Source organism: Aedes aegypti, chromosome 2 (assembly GCF_002204515.2).
Source record: "Aedes aegypti strain LVP_AGWG chromosome 2, AaegL5.0 Primary Assembly, whole genome shotgun sequence".
Lineage (NCBI taxonomy): Eukaryota > Metazoa > Arthropoda > Insecta > Diptera > Culicidae > Aedes > Aedes aegypti.
The window spans coordinates 151,793,525-151,817,367 of NC_035108.1; the positions used below are offsets into that span (position 1 = coordinate 151,793,525).

The 23,843-nt window shown below is 37.0% G+C and overlaps 1 protein-coding gene across 10 annotated transcripts in view; it reads left to right on the forward strand.

Annotated features, from left to right (window-relative positions):
* The window catches only part of LOC5571938 (transient receptor potential cation channel subfamily A member 1), a 123,436-nt gene that overhangs the window by 93,841 nt on the left and 5,752 nt on the right, over nucleotides 1-23,843 (forward strand). For all 10 annotated transcript variants that reach the window (XM_021842755.1, XM_021842757.1, XM_021842756.1 and 7 more), the window contains 2 exons: nucleotides 13,252-13,449; nucleotides 14,255-14,662. In XM_021842755.1, coding sequence (XP_021698447.1) covers nucleotides 13,252-13,449; nucleotides 14,255-14,662 — 606 coding nt within the window. The remainder of the gene's footprint in view (nucleotides 1-13,251; nucleotides 13,450-14,254; nucleotides 14,663-23,843) is intronic.

Genomic DNA, 23,843 nt, shown 5'->3' on the forward strand with positions numbered 1-23,843 from the left:
AGGCCTACAAGTGACCCTCCGTTGGTGCACAGATGGGTACAAAATCACCGTTCCCTGTATCAAGAACTACCGAATTCCTGAACATCAACGAGATGAAATACTTCACCCACGACGAGGAAGCCGACAAGCCCTTCAAAGCGATACTTCGGGGCCTGGATGACATGGAGTCCGGCAAACTGGAAGCAGAGCCAGGCTTGATAGAAACTCCTCTGCGAGGCAAGGAGGAGGCAATTTTGCCGTTTTTCTGAGGAGAAAAAACTGAACTCAAAATTTTCAACACAGATCCGCAAGCGATTCGAGTGAGAGTGCGAAAAAATGCGAAGATTTTTGTTGCGATGCTCACCATTACTCGCACTTCAAAACAACTCTTTAGTCTGCCGCCCGAACAAACAGTCCTGGTGGAGTTGTGAGAGCACCCTTTTTTGATGGAATTTTACTCTGTTGTGTTTTGTGATGCATCTTCCTCGCTCATTTTTCGTTGACTCTCTGCTTAGCATCTTTTCACTCTCTCGCAAAGAAGCAAAGGCAGCACGCTGCTCTAGAGCAGTGGTCCTCAGCCTAACCCAGTGGTCCTCAGCCTAACCGATTACACGGGCCATCTCAACGCTTTCAAAATAAGTCGCGGGCCGCAAGATTTATGAGGATTAATTTTAGCAGCTTTCAATGGGATTGCAAAAATCACTATTTCTATGCAAACGGATAATACATTTCTGGGAACTTCATGATCGAAGCAGTAGGGGTTTGAAAGCAAAGATATAAGTAAACGAGAAACAATGCCAAGTTTTCGATGAATTATGATAGCTAATATAAAACAATAAAATTATGATAGCTAACATAAAACAATTCTTGACGAAAAATCTCTCCTTGAAATACTTCGTAAAAGCTAGAAACATAGCTTTATTAGTACACTTAACTCAAATTCGATCAACATCTCACTTACACTATTGTGGACAATGTATTTTCAACTTTTTCGATTAATAATACAAAATAGTCTACTTTAGAAGTTTTATCTAATATTTTTAAAGCATCGATTTTTATTGAATTTTAACATAACTTGAATTTTACTATGTATTTGTTACATTTTTTACTTTTACGAGTTAAAAACAGTAACGGTAAATTTTTCGACAAGTTTCAAAATTTACACAAACCAAAAAAATTGGAATACCGTTTTGATTCATATTACGGACACTTAAGGACTTAGTGAAGTATAACCCAGCATAGAGTATACAAAATAAATCATTCTGTATGATTCCTTAGCGCTATCGAGCGTAGGAAGCCCTTATCTTTCGAATGGTGGGTGAAGAATACGTTTCCACAACTTGAATAATTTTAAATAAATCAAAATGTGTGGCCTTTTCATGATTCTTATTCCGGACGCTTCCTCACTTTTGTCTCATATTCCGGACACTCTGAATCGAATTCCGGACAGCTCATGATAGTCATTAATGGAACAGTCAAATCATGAATTGAAATCGTCAAACCACTAAAGAGACATCTAAGGTAGTTGGGCATTATAAATTTTCGAAGATATTTTTGGAAAAAGCTTACTAAAACGAGCTTCGAAATTGAGAACTTTTCAACGGCAAAAATTGAAACATTTCGTGTGAAATGTTTCCCATACAAAGTAGAGTGTCCGGAATTTGAAGCTGTCCGTAATATGAATCAAAACGGTATATTGATAGTATCTTCAATCAAATTTGTATAAATCAAAGTTGTACATTTAATTGAAATTAACAATTATGTTGAAGATACTTGCATAGGTCTCTTATATTTTGAGATAAATCGTGTAAATTATTTTCGCGAATTCACTTCAATCGGATAAATATTATTTTTAATCTCTTGATTTTTGATATTTTGAAAATGTTTACACCTAAGCAATTTCCGAAATGCTGTGTAAATGTTATTCATATCGGACTATAATTAACTGAGATTTATCCCACAAAAGTTGATCATTTTTATGGAAGGTTGAAAAAGTTGCCAATATTGTACATCTCTTTGCATTTGGGCTCCTCAACCATTTGAAAAGCAATCCATATTCAAATATTTCAAATAACATAATCTTCAAAGTTTTACAGAAATAGGAGACATTTTTTAAGTCAAAATAAACAAAATCTTTGTAAAAATATCAGCGTTCTGGGGACACCTCTGCAAGACGAAGATACTGGTTCAATTTTTTAAACTAAAATATGTTCAGCAGAGTGATTTTTAGAGATTTGAAGATTTTTTGCAGGCCTTTAGCCTTTCTTTTAAAATTCTAAAAAAATCGGGGTTTTCAGAAACTTTGAAGCTTTGAACGAGTCAAAGCAAATTCCTATTACTCCTTATGCCACGAAGATTGATGAACGCAGACACATTTTACATGATTTCAATGACAGATTTTCCAGGAGCAAAGTTTCAAGAGCAAAGGATTAAACATCAGCATGAATAAAAATTATATCATGCGGGCCGCATCACATTAATAATCAAAATCCATTCGCGGGCCGCACAAAACCTTCTCGAGGGCCACATGCGACCCGCGGGCCGCAGTTTGGTGACCACTGCTCTAGAGTATTTCACCGAACTCTAATGATGTTGAGGAGCATTATCAAGCCTGAATAGAGCTACAGGCAGGCTTGATAATTCTCCTCAACATCATCAGAGTTCGGTGACTTACTCTAGAGCAGCGTGTGCCTTTGCCTCTTTGCGAGGGAGCGAAAAAATGCTAAACAGAGAGGCAACGAAAAATGAGCGAGGAAGATGCAGCACAAAAAAAAAAAACGAGAAAAAATTCCATCAAAAAAGGGTGCTCTCACAACTCCCCGAGGACTGTCTGTTCGGGCGGCAGACTCGAGAGTTCGTTTGAAGTGTGAGTGATGGTGAGCATCGCAACGAGAGAGAGAGAGTGCCTGAAAAAATCCTCGCATTTTTCTGCACTCTCACTCGAATCGCTTGAGGATCTGTGTTGAAAATTTTTAGTTTATTTTTTTCTCCTCAGAAAAACGGCAAAATCGCCTCCTCTTTGCATCGCAGAGGAGTTTCTATCAATCCGGCGAAGATTAAATCAAAATCAGGCTCCACGACTTCAACAAGCGGTACCGCGACCAGCTGTACTGCCGTTATACGCATACTTGTCCCATGTTCCAAAATATGCAATCGAGAAAAACGCGTTTAAAGATTTCAACACATTTAGGCCTCGTATTGACCAGGTGTGTGGTAAATTAAATTTAAATCTTTACAATAGTATAAAGAATAGCGTGTTCATTTGAGTCAAGAGTTTGTATTATGGGGATAAAGTTAATTTAGCTACAAATTTCAAAGTGGGACTGTTATGCCTAGAAATACGGGGTTTTTGGTGAATTTCTACGTATAACAGTCCCACTGAAAGTAGTGACCAATTATGTGCTAAGCATACTGCTGTAGATGACCGTTCTTACGTACAGATTGTATCGAATGTAGAGGACGTATATCCTCAAGACTATGTTAAGTCACCTAATGAAGGCTCAAAAGACATGTACCAAACGGAGCCACGTGAGAAGAAGTGAAGAAATACGATTTTATAGCTTGGGATGGAAAGCAAAGTTTTCTGTATGTGTGATAATGAGAAAATGTATGAATTTAGTGAAAGAAAGAGTGGATGAGTAAGGTAGAGAGTTTATAAGATGTAATAAATTCCTATATCGACTCTTTCAGCTGCAGGCTTGACAGAAACATATCTGCGAATTCAAGGTTGTTATGCGGAGTAAATATTTAACTCAAAATTCACTACAGAAATCTTCACACGATTTAACATTTCTTTGGACTTAGTTGCAAAATCAAATTTGATACATCGCAAATTAAGTTTTAGAACCACCAACATATTTGCCACTTGCACCTAAGAACCAGTTATCCGGAATAACCCAGTATGTGACACAGTCATCCAAAACCTCTTGAAATACTTTCCTTTTAACTTGATTTGCAAATTCATGAAGTTTGATGTGTCGCAAGATAGATCTCAGAACCGCCAATATGATGGCCACTTCCTCTGGGGAACAGAGTATCCAAAACAACCTGGCATGTTATCAAGTCATCCAAGAACGTTTGAATTACTCTTCTTTAGCCTTGATTTGGGAATTTATGAAGTTCGATGTTGCCTGCTAGGTTTCACAACCGACAGTTTAGTGTTTATTACCCCCAGGGAACAGAGAATTCGAAACAAACCAACTTGTGGTCAAGTCATTCAAATACATTTGAACCACCTTTTGACTTGATTTGCAAATTCATGAAAATTGATATATCGCAAGCCAGGTTTCAGATTCGCCAATATAATGGCTAATATTTTGTTTAGAATTGATTTGCTAAATCATGAAGTTGATTTGTCGCAAGCCATGGACTCGAAATTAAAGTGGTTACTGATTCTTCGAGTGGGATTACTTCAGTACTCCCCGTGATGAATCCAAAATTACGGTAAAGTTCTAATCGATGACCACGGTTCCAAAAATTAGAAGAATTTTGTGATCGATCCTGAAAATTCAACTGAAAATCATTGAAAAACGGATGGGAAATAATATTTTGATATTGAAAATTTCGATCAAATTTGACGTCAGGCTCGCATGAATACAAACACATAAAACAGGTTGTGTTCCACATGGGATGTAAAGCCAATGTAAGAAGATGTTCAAAACGATTTTCCAAAATACCAGCTAATTAAAAACTGCCTACTGAATATTTTGTTCGAACTCAGCGCAGCGAATTGTGTAGTGTGACAGTTATGCGTAGAAATACAGTAGTGGGACAGTTATGCAAGGATATTCAACAATGGGACAATTTGACTTGGCTTGCTTTTCATTGAGTTTCCGAAGAAAGTTAATTTTTGGTAAGTGTTTTCCAAAACTATGCGTAAAAATAAAATGTTTGCTTAGCTTAGCTTAGCTTAGACACTACACATATCAATGGTTGCTATTCCGTGATTGACCGAAGTCAGTGAAAATGCACAAAGAATCAACTAGAAGTTCGGCTGGGATTGGCCATAATCTTCTTCAGTGTGCATAATTCAGTGCCTCTATTTATACATGGTCAATAACGGCGCCGGCCACGTCCTTGCAGTCAGGTGGGATTGGGGGAAGGAATGTTAGTGTGCAACCTTTGCTATTTGGCGACCGTGTTTGCCTCTGCATCTCCACAAAGGTTACTGGGAGGGATGTTTGTTAATGGGAAGGATCGTTGGGTCACAGGATTCACTTTGATAAGCGATTAGACCATGATAAATATTTATTTGTGAGATATAAACATGCTTATATGTAAATATAATATTTTCATTTGATATGAACAATATCTATGTAGAGAAAAATTATGCCGACACTTGAGGTGACGAACCTTTCAAAGTTTGTTGAATAAAGTGAACCTTTCGGAAGTCTACACTTGAAGTGTCGAACCATTCAAAGTTTTATTTTTAATTACAAAAATAAAGGTAAAAATAAGAAGGTGTATTGAATAAAAAAAAATTTAGACATAAATAATTTATGAATCAGAGTTTATGTCGACACTCACAGTGACGAACCATTCATATTTTTTTGAAACATCATATTTACATCTACGATTAACGGTACAGTCATACATATTTTATAGATTAGGAACAGTAGTATGAAACGAGCTCACCATTTGATCCGTCATCATTGAGCAGCAACAATCCTCTTTCAGCTTCAGTCGTTTGCTCGGCTATATAAAAGCACTCAGAGAAAATAGGCGCGTGACCCGTGAGGGAAAACAACTGACGACTACTCGGGCTTTCTTGAAGCACTGCCCAGGAGCAAGCGTCAATGTCGGAAGATCATAAAGAACTAATCGAAAGCGGCACTTTTTCACTTTACTCGATCGACGCGCGACATGTTTGATCCTGCCCTCATCGCCGGCCCCCGCAGGAGCAAGCGTCAAGGTCGGAAGATCAAACACAACTCTATGCGTAAAAATAAAATGTTTGATGACAAAAAGTATAAATACGCAAAAAGCAACATGGGACAATTATGCGTATAACGGCAGTGTACCTGATCCACTTCCCCAAGATCTCCACGTCGCTGAAGGAACTACAGGACATCCGTGCCCTGTTCTACCACGTCGTCCAGTGGGAACGATACAAACCGACCTACCGGGAAGTTACGCAGTGCTCCAACTGCTTGTACTTTGGCCACGGGGCCAAAAACTGCCACATCCAAAGCCGCTGCTTCAACTGCGGGGACAACCACGCTACGGCCTAGGAACCGAAGCCCATCTGCGTGAACTGCGGTCAGGGACACTCGTCAACAAGCCGCTCCTACCCGAAGCGGGCTTATTTTATTCAGTTCCGGCGGCAAGTGAACCAACGAAACCATCGCCCGAAGAAGCAAGAACCATAGACCTCAGCAACTTCTCAGAGTAAGCAACACCTAAAAGAACCATCCCGGTCCCCGAATCCCAGCGGAAAAGCAACACTGGACCTGGTTTACGGGCTAGCGCACCTGGAGCCGGTCCGACGAATTCGTCGTTCCAACAAGGGCATCCGCCCCCGCCGCCCCCAAATGACATGACTGAACCAATTTACATCGCTGGTGACAGAGATGCAGAAAATGCTCATGCAAATGATGCAGTTCCTCATGCGTTGCAATGTTCAGCCTAAAGCTCCCTAATTGGAACGCCCGTTCTGTGGCGCAAAACCAATCGGAAATTATCGACTTCCTGCAATCCAACGAAATCGACGTGGCGTGCCTCTCGGAGACACACTTCAAACCGGACAAGAACTTGACCCTCCCTCATCATACCATCGTCCAACTCGACCGGATAAGCCACAAGGCGGTGGCGCGGCCATCGCAACCAAAAGAGGCCTCCAATACCGGTTGATCCCAGACTTCCGGTTATCGTGCTTCGAAGCTGTCGGCATCGAACTGATGTCGTCCGACAGCCCCATCATCATCATCGCTGCCTACTGCAGAGACTCCGACGGCTCCACCCAGTGCAGAGACTCCGACGGCTCCATAGCACGATTCAAGAGCGACAGCTAGAAGTTGACCCGGCGGAAGCAACGATATCATTGATCGGCAACCGGACCGCCTGGCATGCTCTGTGGGGCAACTCCAGGAACAACAAGAACGGCACAGTGCTGGCTGATGACCTCCAAGCCGGGCATTATGTCGTAATAAAGTAGGTTGAAACGTAAACTTTCTCTATCGGAAATCATTACCCGTCATCGAAAAATACCAATAAAGTGGAAACGATTATGTCGTTCTCCATCCCGATTCGCCGTCTTTCTTCTTGCCGGCCGGCGTAGGATCGATCCTGGACATCGTTCTCACCAACGTTGCGGATAACTGCTCTCCCCTCCGCTCCATGATTGACCTGTCGTCGGACCACCTCCCAGTAGTGTTCGTACGCAATCGACCACGCAATCAATCAGCGCCGACAATCCCAGCGGCGCAACTATCATTGAGCGAGCTGGCCACAGCTGCAGCGATTCATCGAGGACCGTGCTCCTGAGGACCCTCCAATTGAGACGGTGGAAGAAATCGACGCCTTGCTACGTTGCCTAACGGATGACATCGCCGAGGCGGAACAGAGGTACATTCCGAAATCCCCGATGACACGTAAGTTCGCAAATATTGACGTAGAAACGAAAAGAATTATCTCTCTTAGGAACGACGGCAGTTCCAGCGAACGAGAAACCCAAATAGAAAAGTACTATTTAAAAAATTAAATAAGATCATTGCCATTCGCGTAGAGAAGATCAGGAACAGGCAGTTTCAGCGTGAGATCAGGGCTTTACCTAACTACTCGAATCCCTTCTGGCGCCTAGCAAAGGTACTTAAAAATAAACCTAAACCCATTCCACCTCTCAAAAGTTCAGGTGATAACATAGTCCACCTAACTGCTGAGAAGAAAGCAAATTCTCTCTCCCAGCATTTCATGGCCTCTTAAAATCTGGGTCGCGATATTGTAGCCCGATGGAGGAATCGCTCTTCGAAAGCGTTTTCCAGCTCGCCAATTCACCAAGCGAACTGCCGGATAATCAGAAGGTCACACTGGATGAGCTGTCCAGCGTGATCAAATCCACCCGCAACATGAAGGCCCCGTGCTTTGACGGTGCCTTTAACATGGTGTTGAAAAACCTAGGACCAAAGCTCGCACACCCCTAGCCAACGTGTTCAACCGCTGTCTAGAGACTGGATACTTTCCAGCCGCCTGGAAGCAATCGAAGGTAGTGCCCATTGCCAAGTCTGGAAAGGACCCTACCAGCCCAAAGAGCTACCGCCGGATAAGCCTGCTATCCACACCAGACTCCTGTCCCACTCCGAGCTGAACAATTTCCTCCCGAACGAACAATTTGGATTCCGGCGGGGCCATTCAACGGTTCACCAACTCCAAACGGTGACGAACTCCATTGGCAGGGCGACGGCCGTCTCGAAGACAACCGTCATGGCACTCCTTGACGTGGAAAAGGCATTCGACAACGTGTGGCACAACGGTCTGGTGCACAAGTTTTTCCGGTATAAACCTGGTGAGGACCATATCCGACTACCTTGAAGGTAGATAATCACAAGTCTGCATAGGCAGCACTCGAGCGGACCCGTACCCGGTCACCGCTTGCGTCACCCAGGGCAGTATTCTGGGGCCGTTACTGTACAACGTGTACACCTCAGACGTCCCACTCCTGCCAGGTGGAGGTACACTGCCCCTGTTCGTCGATTACTCCGCGATCAGGTATACTGGGCGTGTCATGCGGTATCTTGTATCAAAACTCCAGAGCGGACTGGATACCTACATCCAGTACCTAACCGACTGGAAAAAACGCGTCAACGGTTCCAAAACGCAGGTCATTGTGGTCCGCACCGCAACTCTGACCGCCTGAAACCTACGGCCAGGATCAATCAATGCAAGGTGTCGAAATCGAGTGGTCTGCCGACGGACTTACCCTCGACAGCAAACTGCTATACCGGCAGCACGTTAACGATCTAGTGGCAAAAGGGACCACGATGCTCTACCCGTTGTTCAATCGCCGATCCAAGATGTCCACTACCAACAAGCTGGCAGTGTACAAGCAAATCGTTGCCCCTTACTGGTGTATGGGTCCCCGGTGTGGCACGGTTGCGCAAAAACGCACAGGAAAAAAATCCAGGTACCGTAATCCGGGGTAACATTGATCAGCGGGGTAACATTGATCGGGATGACTCATCTTGTTAAACGTTCAAATAAAGATTTATTGATGAAACATTTTCGAACCATGACTGATGCCTCTCTTTCGTGTATTCATAAGCTAATGATAATTAAGGTTTTTGCCAAAATTGCATTTAGCTCATGCGCAAATTTGTCAACTTTTTGAAACAATGATTTCTATCATTTTCACTGAAACTACCGAAAATTCATGTCTCACATGAGTTCTGCAGACGATGTGATTAAGGAAAATGCGGGTGTTACTAAAAATGGCATCGCCGAAAACGATTCCGTTGTCAAATCTTTCATAAGTTTATTCAATTATGCAACGTTATCTAATTACTATTACGAATGTAGAATTTCCTGAGGAAATTGCCTACTTTTAGGCGTATTCCGCGGTTCAAGGTGTTTTTAATTTTGAAATAACTTAAAAAGTAAATGACTTGTAAGAGTTTGGTCTTCATATTCGGCTTCAGGGGCCCTGATTTTAGTAAGTAACGACATTTCCAATATTAGCGAATGTTGTTTACTTGGGTGATCAATGTTACCCCATATCAGCTGAATCAAAAAATCACTTAAAACATTTATTTAAACATGTTTAAATCTTTCGAAAAACAAAATAAAGTACATAGTTAGGAACGGTGAGTGCCAGTACTTGTTTTAAAAATATGAAACTTGTAACATTTGTATTGTGAAATGAAAAATTTAAGAAAAACTAAAAAAATGATCAATGTTACCCCGGATTACGGTACTCCAAAATAAGTACCTAAAGATGATCTGCAACCTCCCTGCTAAGACACGAACCACCGAAGTCTATCATTTGGTCAACATTGAACCCATCGATTTGAGAATGGCCACAATAGCTGAGAGACATGAGAGAAAAGCTCAAATATCAGAATTCAAAAACATTCTAATGTTATACCCATAGGTTTAGTTTTTTTAAGTTAGGATTAAGACATAGTATTAGGGAAAAAATAAAACAAATGTATACCAAATGTACAGAATGTAAAACATTATCAAACGACTGAAAACTAATTTGTAAGAACAAAACTAACGAAGATGAATAACTGTTGTACAGTTGAAACACTTGACCTGAAAAAAATATTGTAACAAAACCAAAAACAGGTAAATAAAGAAAATTTAAAGTAAAAAAAAGTTCTAGGCATTTCTAACTTATGGACTTTGGCTGTTGTAAGGTTTTGAAGTTTGTACACGACGTGTACAAATTGAAACTGCGAAAAAACAAGGGCTCCGGTGAGTTTCTTTACGCAGTTACAATTCTAATTTGTACATTTAACACGTGTTTCGTTGTGTACATGTAAATTCCAAAACCTTACAACAGCAAAATTCCTCGGGCTGGTATTGGCTAGAACATGACAATTAATTAACTGTGCAATTAATTTAGCATTTCACGGCGAAATTCTCTCTCTTTCGCTCTTCAATAAAACTTGAAAACAATGGTGCCAGTACCTGTCAACTTTGACAGGTATTGGAACCGTGGTTTTCAGATTTCCCTAAGGAGGGAAAGAGAGCGATTTTCTGATGACGTCACCGTGCAATGAGCAATATGAGCTACGATCTCTCTACGTTTATTAAATCAAGGCGGAGAGACAAACTTTAAACGACCATTATGCCTAACGACCATTATATCAAATAACTTTATGCCAAATTACCATAATGCCAAACGACTTTATGCCAAAATAACCTTACACCTTTTTAAACGGTTGTTTATATTATTAAGTTCCAAAATTAATTTCAACAATATGGTGATATCAACAGTTTGTAACAAAATCTAGGTATGCTGTTCCGCTCAAGAAAAGTAAAAATTTCTGCGCAAGAAATGGCCAAGAAATTTTCTACAGTGAGCTCCATTTGAATTGACATTTCTTTTCAACTGCGTACTGCGATCAAAGAAAAATGCTTTTCTTGAGCATTTCATGCAAGAAATTTCACACACATTGGGTGATATGAATAAAAAACTTTGAACTTTACTACATGTAGCATCTACTCAAAAACAAAATCCACAAAGTTTACTACACTTTTGGAATGAATAAAAAACTTTTCGAACATGTAGTACTTACTACTTTCGAACATGAGCAGTGACTGAAGCTGCACGTTAAGAAATTTCCATTCAGAGTGCAGAGTGATCTAATCGATTACGCGACAATTTGCACAAATCATGAAGGTGCTGTTATTTGACAAGATTTGTAGTGTAATTTTGCGATTAGTCTGGTATTCTCTCTATGTCTATGATTTTATGATGATGGTACATCAAAGAATTTTCTGGGTGATTTTCGGCCTTCGCCAACGCCGATGATTTTTTAAATACTAGCTTAACATTTATGAAGAGTTCTTGAGATTACAGCTATCAAATTAGGAACCACATATTTTCTAGCACCAGTACTGAGATTCTGGTGAAATTGCGGTAGAATTTTGATGCTCCCCGTGTGTTTTCTTAACAGCATGTTGAATTCCGATGTTCTAAGTGTTTCTGTGATATTCTCGTTATTTTTGTGGGGTTTCTGATAGTATCCTTGGAATGTCTAGAACTTAGAATGTAGAGATTTTTATGAGAATTGTAGTGATTCCATTGGTAGTCGTTAGAATTCAATGAGGATCTCCCCTAAAACACCAGGGTTCCCTTTGAAATTATTAAAATTCTTAACGATTCCACAAAAAATCCCATTGAAATCTATAAAATATTTACCGACATTCAAAACGTTTATATTAAAGCTTTACTTTGAAATTCCAACGGAACTGGAGATCAACGGAATCTTAAAGGTTTTTACAATAATTACAAAGATTGATTTTCGGAATTACAAATATTCACACAATAATTCGCAGGAATCCCACCGCAATCTCATAGATTCTTACAGAAATATCGTCTCAAAGATACCCACAGAATTCCAACAGATTAATATTCGGAATCCCATTCCCACCCCAATTCTAGAGTTTTTACCAGATTCCTAATATTTCCGCAATATTCCTAGAATGGTATTTAAATTTTCAGAATTATCATAAAAAATCCGACATCCCTATCGGAATCTCAAAGCTCCAAAGGAATTCCGGAATTCAAAAGGAAATCTGAGATGTCAGAATTTACACGTAAAATTCAGAATTACTTTATCAATATCTGAATTCCTACCGACATCCTAAAATTCCTAGAAAATAACATAATTATCGTAATGCCAGAATTCACACGGATATTACAAATTGCTACTGCCGGTAATCTTACCGGAATCTCAGAATTGGCGGAGCGAAAGTTTTCGTAACCTCAGAATTCCTTTGCAAAACTCAAAATACCTTCCGATATATCAAAACTCATATCGTTTTCCCATGATTTTTACTCAAAAGTAAATTATTCCATTCAATTCCGCAAACTCAAAGCATGTGTAGCAACCTCTGAAGCTAACTACCAGTAGCTTTGTAAAAAATGCTACCTTTATTCATAGCAACGCGTTGTTTGTAGTATGTTCGAAAGGTGTAGAAAGAGAAATGACACAAACATGTTCCACTCGTGTTCCACATATAGCGTTTACTACCGAGAATGTAGTAAACTCAACTTTACTACATTTTATTCATACGGCCCATTGAGATAGCCGATTACTTTTCTGTTAAAGTGCATACTTCCCATAAAGAAAAAAGTTGAAATGTTACTTAGGTAGCTACCATTTTTACTCATTATTTGAAATTTGAAGTGTTCATTCCGGAAAAATCGATTGAAAATATTCACACCCTGATTAAATGTCAGGAAATCGTCAACAACAGATGATGGATACGCAAAGGTTAATCCCTTCTACATAACCATATGTAATTGTCTTCAATGAATGAAAAGATTAATTGTACTATAATTTGTTGGTTTAGTTTGTGTTTATATCCATTGTAAATAAGACACATACATCGTAGATTTCACGTGTTTAGTTGGAAAATTATTATCAATTGAAAAATAATTGCTTCATTTAATGCGTTTCATACATCCTTATTACTTATTGCTTGTATGTCCTTCCAATTGCATGCTGCAAGTGCTTCATTCTCACCTGACATCCAACTTATTAGCAATGCAATGCACACAAATTCCGAACAGCATGCACCATTTAACCTTGTCAATGCTCTTCACAGGCAATGGTATCTCACGGCCGCGTAGAACTTCTCGCTCACCCGCTGAGCCAAAAATACTTGCAAATGAAATGGAACTCCTACGGAAAGTATTTCCACCTGGCGAATCTTCTGTTCTACAGTGTATTCCTGCTGTTCGTTACAGTTTTTACATCACAGCTCATGACAAACACACCGGTGCCACCGCCCTCAAACATCAACGTGAGTACTCGCCCAGAAGTAGGGTAAAGCTTGTTTTTTCGAAAATTCTCTAATCCTTGAAGATGCTCGTCTGAATTCAAGTCAGAAGAAAAAGAAGCCTCAAAGTTCGAGCCAAAAATATGTGGCACAAGCGACTTGAAAGCAAATTTCCAAGTTGTACGATATAACCTTTAGTTAAGTTCACATAACTTTGTTATTTTTCAACCAATTTTGAATCTTTTAGCACAATCTACCAAATTGAATGTATAAAAGTTTCAATCACTTCAAATTTGCCTGAAACAATTCCTAGTAGAAATACAGTTTTATTCCCTTAAAATAGTTCACCATATGGCTAAAACAAATTTGACCATAACTTTATGAATATGACTATAACTGATTCTAAATCTTTTGACATGCTTAACTAAGTTTTAGTTATTTAACTAAAACTATCTAAAACATAAATTCTCATTTGTCAAAAAAATGGTTAGATTTGGAATGGAAAGGAGTTTTTTCTTTGCAAGAAAGTAACATAACCTTAACTGAAGAATGAAACTCAAATTTAATAACTTTAACATGTACCTTTAAGTTGCTCCCGCCATGTCTAGACATTATTATTTTCAGCTAAGAATTTCTCTATTTATGAATTTTGAATTTAAAAAAAGCACACGAACTTTTGATTTCAAAAATTTCGAAAAATAAGCCGCATCCTACTGAGTAGCCATCATCATGAAAATCCTTCTTCGTCACGAGGTGTTCAACCATAAAACTAGTTGACACCGGCAGTCAAAGCACGTCTAACTGCCATATATTAAAATTCCATCCACAGGGTACCACAACTCCTGCCAGTATCCCCGAAGGAGAGCAGGACCTGCTACAACCGGTGGCAATGGCTGCACGTTCTGCACCCAGACCGACTATGCAATATCAGAACCAAACGCTATTGGACGAAGAACACATGCCCATCACAACGGCAACATTGGTCTCGGGAATAATCATCATCCTTTACATATTCTGCAATGCTCTGCGGGAAATTCTCCAGGTTTACCAGCAGAAGTGGCACTATCTGATTGAGCCCATCAACTTGGTGTCATGGATTCTGTACTTGTCAGCGCTGATTATGGTGTGGCCCATGTTCAACGATGGTCGATGTTTCAGTGGTAACTTTTCGGCGGCATCGGTTACGGTGTTCCTGTCGTGGTTCAATTTGCTGCTATTTTTGCAACGATTCGATCAGGTGAGTACGCTATTGCTCATCGAGCGTCAATAAATCTTAAAAATGACTTGTTCTGCTAGTCTAAGCCTTTCTCGTACATCAAAGTGTGCAGGAAAACTAATTGTTCACTCCAAAAACGAATTTCCGGTAAAGGGTTAGGAGCTTTAAGTCACATATACCAATCGACTTAGTGCGACGAATAGAGATTATGTCTGTCCGTGTATATATATGTGTTTTTATTTTATATTATGTCGAGAAAAACATCTCCAACAGCATGGCATGGCGGTTCCATAGAGGAAGTGGCCAAATATGAAAAAAGGCATTGGAAGAAGTTTTCATTAATCGCTTCAACGACTGGCGAACATTTTTGCAAACTGGTGCGGAAATCGATTGCTAATAAGCGTTAACAAATGGGGATTTTTTTTTTATTTCCGTACGGGTTTGGGCCGAAAGGTCTCAGATATTCATGAAACTTTTTCAACAGGCAGGGCTCATCAATATATGAATAAAAAAAATTGAGAAAAACTTAGGGTCGCCTATTTTCCCGGAAAACTCAGTTGGAATTTTTTTGTTTTCCCCTGACACTACTTACTTTGAAAAATCATAACTCAAGAACGAAGCATCATAGAAACAAAGTTTTTTTTATGAAAATGAAAGCAAATTTTCTCAGGAATAAATATAAAATAACTGGAAAAACTTTTCCACAAAATTTTCCACCGTTGCTAAAATTCGTAAAGAAAAGCCGGAAAATCTATGCTCCAACTCGTGGAAAATTTTCAAAAAAAAAATATTTTTGAGAAGGTAATTTTATAAGCTTTAATCGCTGAAATTTTTGAAATGGTAATTTTTTTTTCGTTTTTGAGTTATGGCCAATTTTGTAAAAAATGTGCAAATGTGCCATTTTGAGCCTTTTCTTTGAAAAATCATAGCTCAAGAAAGAAACATCGTAGAAACAAAGTTTTTTTTTATGAAAATGAAAGCAAATTTTCTAAGGAATAAGTGTAAGATTTTCAAAGAAATATTTTTGAGAACAGAATTTTATAAATCAATCAATCACTCTTTTTAATTCCTGCGTTTGGTCATAGTTTTGTGAAAAATGCCCAGATTTCTCGTACAAGTCTTTTCGTTCGAAAATCATAACTGAAGATAAAAGCGTCACAGAAACATTTTTTTTTTTTTTGTCAAATCGGAATCAAATTTTCTCAAAACTTTGAGATTTTTTGAAATGGAATAAGTTTCTCAGGACATTTTTCACCGTTAAGGAAAATAAATAATGATAACCCGATTAGCTATTCCAGCTTACAAACAAAGTATATTTGAAAAGAGCGATCAATAAGATCCAATCCTAAACATTTTTTAAATACGCTCATTTTTCGTTCCTAAAACATGATCAAATATTGCCAAGATGAGCTGTTTACAAATTTATACATTTATAAGTTTATAAAGCTTATTTTTAAATTTATAAGTTTATAAACAAAACTAGTTAAAAACGAAACAGCATAGAAACAAAGATTTCTTCAATCATAATGTAGGCATTTTTTCCAGCTACCTGTTAGGTAACTACAAAATTGACAGTTAAATCAATGGGTAGACAATATGGCAATTAGGTATTTAGCAATTCTGGTTTAAAGCGTTGAAATGGCTTGAGAATCATAAGTTTACCAAAAAACTAACAAAGAGCAGTGAGAAAGTGCAAGTGTTGTCAGCTGTATATTACTCGTTGAAAAGGACAAAGTTCACTACTATGAATACTATTTGCTTTGCTGTAACCCCTTCGGACTGGACGGCCACAAATCAGTAAGGACAAATTTACGCTCGATTAGCCATGGTCTCATGACCAAGTTTCATTCGAATGGAATTCGGTGGATTACGGAAAAGATGAAAATCTGCATGAAGTGCATGATTATGGTCAACCAGAAATGTAAGATATATACTGAATAATTGAATAAATAAAATTAAAAAAAAAATATAACATTCTTATTTGTTCCATAGAAAAGAAAAAATCCCTTTTCAGTGTAATGAAAAATTGAGGCAGAAACAGTTTTTTTCAGTTTTTCTTAGCGGTGTAATTTTTCATGAAAAATATCATCCATTCCGACTTATACTTCATTAAAACCAATCCCATATCTTTTTTTCAGATGTTTTAGAAAATTTGCAATTGCTTTGATAAAAAATCTTTGTTTTTCCGATGCTTCGATTGAAATATGGGTTTTCAAAGAAAAGGCTTATATGGTCATTTTCCACAAAATTGGCCATAACTCAAAACCGAAAAAAAGTACATTTCAAAAATTTCAGCGATTAAAGCTTATGAAATTACCTTCTGAAAAATATATTTTTGAAAGTTTATCACTAATTAGAATATAGTTTTTCCGGTGGATCCGGTGAGTTCGTTTCAATTGGGCCTTCCATGGCCTGTGTTTTATTAAGGGCTATTGGTGATCGGGTTTGTTCCGATCAACTCAGATCGGCAAGCTGCACAATCTGCGGTCAATTTCGCTTCTGAGCATTTCTACCCTATTCACTACCCTGGTGATCATAATAAAACTTGTTAACTGGAAAATGGGTTCTTGTTAGTCTACCGTGGGAATTTGGTAGAGCTGGTTGAAGCAGTTTTTACAATTTTGAACTACAGGATACTTTAATAACACTATATATGATATATTACTATATATTGGGTATTGGGGAGGGGTAGCATAAGGGAGTTAATTGAACTGTTGACTGGATGAAATTGCGTGGGGTCGCCAGCCTTTTGTCATGAGAAAACAGCCTTAGTGTTGTCTTCCAAAGGTCTTCAAAGATATTAACTAGCCCTGCTACAACAAACCATCAGGTAGATCATTCCATCCCGATATGATTCTGCAGCCATAGGTAATCCTTGCGCTGATGGTGGCTAAATAATCATCATCATCATCATCAATTAGAATATAGTTTTTCCGGCTTTTCTTTAAGAATTTTCTGAACAGTGGAAAATTTTGTGGAAAGCTGTTTCCAGTTAATTTTTTTTTTATTCCTGAGAAAATTTGCTTTCATTTTCATAAAAAAAAATTGTTTCTACGATGCTTCGTTCTTGAGTTATGATTTTTCAAAGTAAGTAGTGTCAGAGGAATACAAAAAAAATCCAACTGAGTTTTTCGGGAAAATAAGCGACCCTGAATTTTTCTCATTTTTTTTTTATTCATATATTGATGAGCCCTGCCGGTGGAAAAAGTTTCATGAAAATATGAGACCCTTCGGCCCACTTTGTACGGAAATAAAAAAAATCCCTAAATGCGTAGCTATATACTTAACGCGTAAAAAATCTTCTGTAGATTGATGTTATTCCCTTTGCGATGAACCGTTAGTGAGAGTAACGTCTGTGAAGGATCTCGGTGTAAAGTTAGATTCAGCCTTGACGTTCAGAGATCATTATGCAAACATAATTTCTAATGCAAACAAAAAATTTAGAATTTCTGATTAGATTTTCCAGTGAATTTCGCGATCCATATAGCCTACGAAATTTATATTTCACTTTAGTGCGTCCGGGCCTTGAATATGCTTCTGTAGTTGGGAGCCCCTATATGGATATCTGGAAAACTAGAATTGAGGCAGTACAATCTAGATTTATCATGCACGCGTTGAGACATCTTCCATGGAATAATCCAGTCGAAATTCCACCTTATCAGAATCGTTGTCGATTATTAGGGATAGAAACTCTTGCCAGCAGACGTAACTTGCACCGAGTTTTATTTGTGGGAATGGCAAACTGCAATATTATTCCGTTAAAGTATATAACAATTAACTAATATGTCTTAGAGTTAAACGCTATAAGACACAAAACGAAGCCAATTTTGTATTATTGTTGATGAAAAAATATTTTATAGCTCAACTAGCTGTCCCCTTGGCTGCCCCGGCATACTTTGTACTGCCTCAGAAGCTCAACGTCCATTGCTGAGTAACTTATTCTTAACCAACCTCTGATACTCTTGGTCAGTGTCATACTTTTGTGATAATTTGTACCATTCATCACTACATTTGGATCACAAATAAAATTTGAACCTGTGGTACATAATGTCTGAAACAGCAGATTATAAAAATAAATTCGGTTCTTACTCGCCAGGGATCAATATTTGGACTATATTTTCATAATAGGTTTTTTTTTTGTCAAAAACAAGGGCGGACCCACATTCAGCCATAGCCAGCGCCACCTCGCTCGAACTGTGTATGAAAAGCGAGCTTTGTTTCAAGGTGCTTGTACACAACCTGACTAAGACAAATATTTGGTATAGAGCACCATTTGGTATAGAGGTATTTGGTGTGTAGCACCAAAATTTTATTGCTGTATTTTTGATGTTTTTTTTTGTACTTTAAATTCAGAAAACGATCCTGCAATCGATGAAACAGAATTTGCTGAATTTCCATCCAAGTGACAGCTAATTTACTGATTATTGAGCAAATTACGTTTCGATTGGCTGAATAATCAGCAATTGGCTATCAGCGATTCTGGTGGGATTTCTTGTTGCTTTCCAACAATTTGAGATCACCAGGTGCTGGTTAGCAAAAGCGATATTTGTTATCGTTATGATGAAAATGACAAACAATGTTTTGCTTTTCATGTCTCAAACATTTATTTTCGTTTTGATTCATATTACGGACACTTAAGGCCTCAGTGAAGTATAACCCAGCTTGGACCATACAAAATAAATCATTCTGTATGATTTTTTAGCGTTATCGAGCGTCGAAAGCCCTTTACTTTCGGATGGTGGGTAAAGAATACGCGTCCGCAACTTGAATAATTTTAAATAAATCAAAACGTGTGGCCTTTTCATGATTCTTATTCCGGACGCTCCCTCGCTTTTGCCTCATATTCCGGACGCTTTGATTCGAATTACGGACAGCTCATGATAATCATTAATGGAACAGTCAAATCATCAATTGAAATCGTTCAACCACTTAAGAGACGTCTAAGGTAGTTGGGCATTATAAATTTGCAATGATATTTATGGAAAAAACCTAATAAAACGAGCCTCGAAAATGAGAACTTTTGGATGGCGAAAATTGAAACATTTCGTGTGAAATGTTTCCCATACAAACGAGAGTGTCCGGAATTTGAAGCTGTCCGTAATATGAATCAAAACGCTACGTGGGCTCAACAAAATGGATTTACTTTTTCCGTAGAAAAAACTAAATTTATTTTATTTTCTCGAAAACATTCTCCTATTGATATTACCTTATTTCTTAATAACTATCAAATTGAACAAATATTTTATTATAAATATCTTGGTATATGGTTTGACTCAAAATTAAATTGGAATAATCATATCAAATATATTCAAAAAATTTGTTTCAAACGAATCAATTTCCTTCGTACGATTACAGGCACTTGGTGGGGTGCTCACCCTAATGATTTAATTACACTTTATAAAACAACAATTCGTTCGGTAATGGAATATGGTTGTTTCACTTTTTCAAGTTCTATTCAAACTCAATTTTCTAAACTTGAAAAAATCCAATATCGTAGTTTAAGAATTTGTTTAAAATTATTAAACTCTACTCATACAAAATCTGTAGAATTTAATAAAATAATAAATTTGGGATATTAAATTCCAAATTCAGTAAGAGATGTTTTGGCTCAGAAATGTTTTCTGATAATGAAAAATATATTTGAATTTTTAAACGAAATTTCTTATCATGTTTGATACTCTCTTTTTTGTATATGTTTGTTTATTTATACTTTCAGATTGATTAGTTTATTGGTTACCTCATTCCCTACCACCATGGGGATTTGCATCCATTATCTGACGACTTCGGCTCTGCAATGGATCTTTTCCGGATGGGCCTTTAATATTAAGTTATTTTTCTTTTTATAACGTATTTGAAAAGATAAAGAGGTTTTGCGCCCTTTTGAGAAAGATTTTAACATAAAATCACTCAAAGGGGTTTTTCCCTCTTTCTAAATTAAAAGTTAAAAATAAATAAATAATAAAAAAATTTATTTTCAAAAAAAACAACATGAAACACTATTTTCCACTTTGGAGGAAAGTGATGTAGAGACAAACCATCTGCCGTTCCGGTATAACATCCTAAAAATACTTTAAAGTTGAGTGATTTTTAAATCTTCAGTATTTTACTAAGTTAAGTTCTTACTAAATATAATATTCTGAAAGATATACAGAACGATAAAACCGATTAGTTGAATTTTCATTCAAACTCCATTGACGATTCAAGTTGTATGAAAACATGAGTAATAGACATATTCGCTCCTATCACGGGTAACAAGTTTAATTGTTTGCTGGGTTTCAGCAAAGAACAATTGCTGATGTCAGTTCAATATTTATATTTACTGATCGACGGCAAAATTTCAAATCGATGGCTGGCTATCAATCAACTACCTAATAAATTACTGACATCCAGTAAATTGATGGTGTTGACAAGTACCCAGCTAGTTTGATTGCTGAATTACAGTAAACAATTTCAGAAGTGCTGTACATCAGTAAAGTAGTGTATTGCTGGATTGGTCTCAGCAATCAAAATTGCTGGAAGATTGATACAAAATTTGGTGCGTACAATTTTAAATTCCATTGATAAAATAATACACTACACTTTTCATTATTTTCTTCCATCTTTTATAGCTGCTTTATACGTTGTTGATTTCATTTCATTCTGTACACTACTCACACGGTCTTTCAGTGATAGTAAAAATACAAAGCATGTGAGATATATGAATTCACAAAACTATACAGAATATTGTGCCACCGAACTAATTTTGTTGCATGATGAAATTGGCCCCGTAATGCCTTATAGCGCTTGAGCCTATAAGAAAGCAGTTAATTGTTACATACTTTTCTGGTGTGTAATTGTAGGTCGTCATTGGAAACATTTGAATATGCTTAACGGCGTTAGAATGCCTTATTGATCTTCTTAAATAAGGCATAACTCAAAATGTTTTCAATCTTTTCATTGGAAACTAAAATAACTAAACAACCAAACTTTAAATCATATTATGTGAGTACATTTCTTATGATGATAACGTAAGGGCGTAACTTCAAAACGGGCCCTACTATTTTTTTTTAATGTTACCCAGACAGGCAATTTAACCATAGAAAACGACTGGTAAGCTCAGATTTGATAAGAATTTTTGTTATGATGACAACGGTCTGGAGAGCACCGTGTATACAGTATTGGACAATAATTTGCAACTTTTTCGATTTGCCATTCCGTTTTAACTTGGGAGGCTCAGATCTGAATTTTTGATGGGCCGATTAGTTATTTCCACAGTTCTTCAGACATTAATTGAATTTCAACATATACTTCTGAGCCATTTTTCCAGCCACGATTTCGAAAGCAATCACAATTTGACTAAGGCGAAATGTTTAACTAATTTTAATAACACTGCGGAATTCTTTTTTGTCTCACGCTTCAAAATACCGCTAGGGTTGCTAAATCCATTGCCGTTTTCAAACATATCATAGCAGTCTAGTTTTTGAGATAAAAATGTTAAAAATCAGCCATTCCACGAAAAACCGATCTAGTGGGTCTCCGAATTTCGTGAAAATTTTTTATTTTGTTCCTTATCCAAAATAAGGATACACGTGTTTTTGGATTGTTTGATAAGGGGGACACTGTCCAAAATAGAATGACCAGAAAAATCGCGATTTTGCATAATTTTTATTTTTTTTTAATCATAACTTTTGAACCGCTTGACCGATTTCCAATTTTCTTGGACGAAATGAGAGCTACAAATTTGACACAATTTAAAACCCTGAAAAAAAATGTTTACATGAAAAAATATAAAAATTTCAAATTTTTTAGGAAATTTTTATATTTTTTCATGTAGAACAATTTTTTTTCAGGGTTTTATATTTTTTTGTGAAAAGTTGAAATCTTAAGCTTTTATTTCATTAAAAGTTATGTTTTTTATAATAAAATATCTAATGCGCTGAGACCTAAAGTGAGTGCCGATGAAAAATGACTGATTTTTTATTTTCAAAAAAATATATCTTAAAAACTAAAAACATATATCGCTGAAAATTTGACAGTAAACGTTAAATTCAAGAACTTTCAAGAAAAAATGAGAACAGCCTAAGACCCCCAAAACAAGAAGAAACGGATTTTTTTTTTATTTTTTCACGTAAAAAAACAATTTTTGTGATTTTTTTTTTTTTTTTTTGAAAAGTCAATATCTTTAGCTTTCATTTCGTGTAAGAAAATTAAAAATTGGTTAAGCGGTTCAAAAGTTATAAATTTTTAAAAAATAAAGATTTTGCAGTATCGCGATTTTACTGGTCACTCTATTTTGGAAATGGTCACCCTAATCAAAAAATACAAAAACAATAAGGAACAAAATAGCAAATTTTCACGGAATTCAGTGACCCACTAGATCGGTTTTTCGTGGAATGGCTGAAATTAAGAAATTCACGATCTTAGCCCACATACATGCAAGTATGCTAACTTGTATGGCAAGTTGTTTGCTTAATTTGCCACAGAATTTACGTTTAGCAACAAAGTTCATAATAATTTCGATGCTCAAAATATGTTTTATGATAATTCAGAAAAGTATAGTATTTTGTCATACAAAACAAATTTTGTATAGCTGGTTGAAAAAGTGGATTTAATCTAACCTTAATCGTGCAATTTAATGTAAATTGTATCCAAAACGAAAGTTTGATAAATCATATGAAATCGATTATTTATACCATTATAGCAAAAAAAATTGACATGTCGGAACATTTCAGAGAACAGCATCAGATTCGACCCCAAATCTACTAGAGACACATAATTTGACTCATGAGACACGCAAAAATGGTTTTTTACGATGTGTAACTGGCCTAACTCAAAAAGTTGAAGGAATAGCTTCATGAAATCGTTAGCGAAATTGTAGATTTTGACTAGATGAACAGGATTGAAGACAGTTTTATGTAGGACATTTTCAGATGGATCGTTTACAATTTTTACTTTCTTCAATCCTATCGAACTCGTGACTGGAAATATCGCTCAAAATTTATGTTAAAATCCATGTTAGTTTCAATAAAATCTGTCTAAAAACAGCTAAGATATAGAACAACAATTACCCCACGAATTGATTATTTTGGATGATAAATTGCAAATATTCTGGCTTACAGTATGCCAGAGTGACCAAATTAAGAGTAATTAGGCCCCGAACAAATCAATAATCTCTATTCTGTTTTGAACAAAGTCGATTTGCCTTTTAAAACAATCAATAACA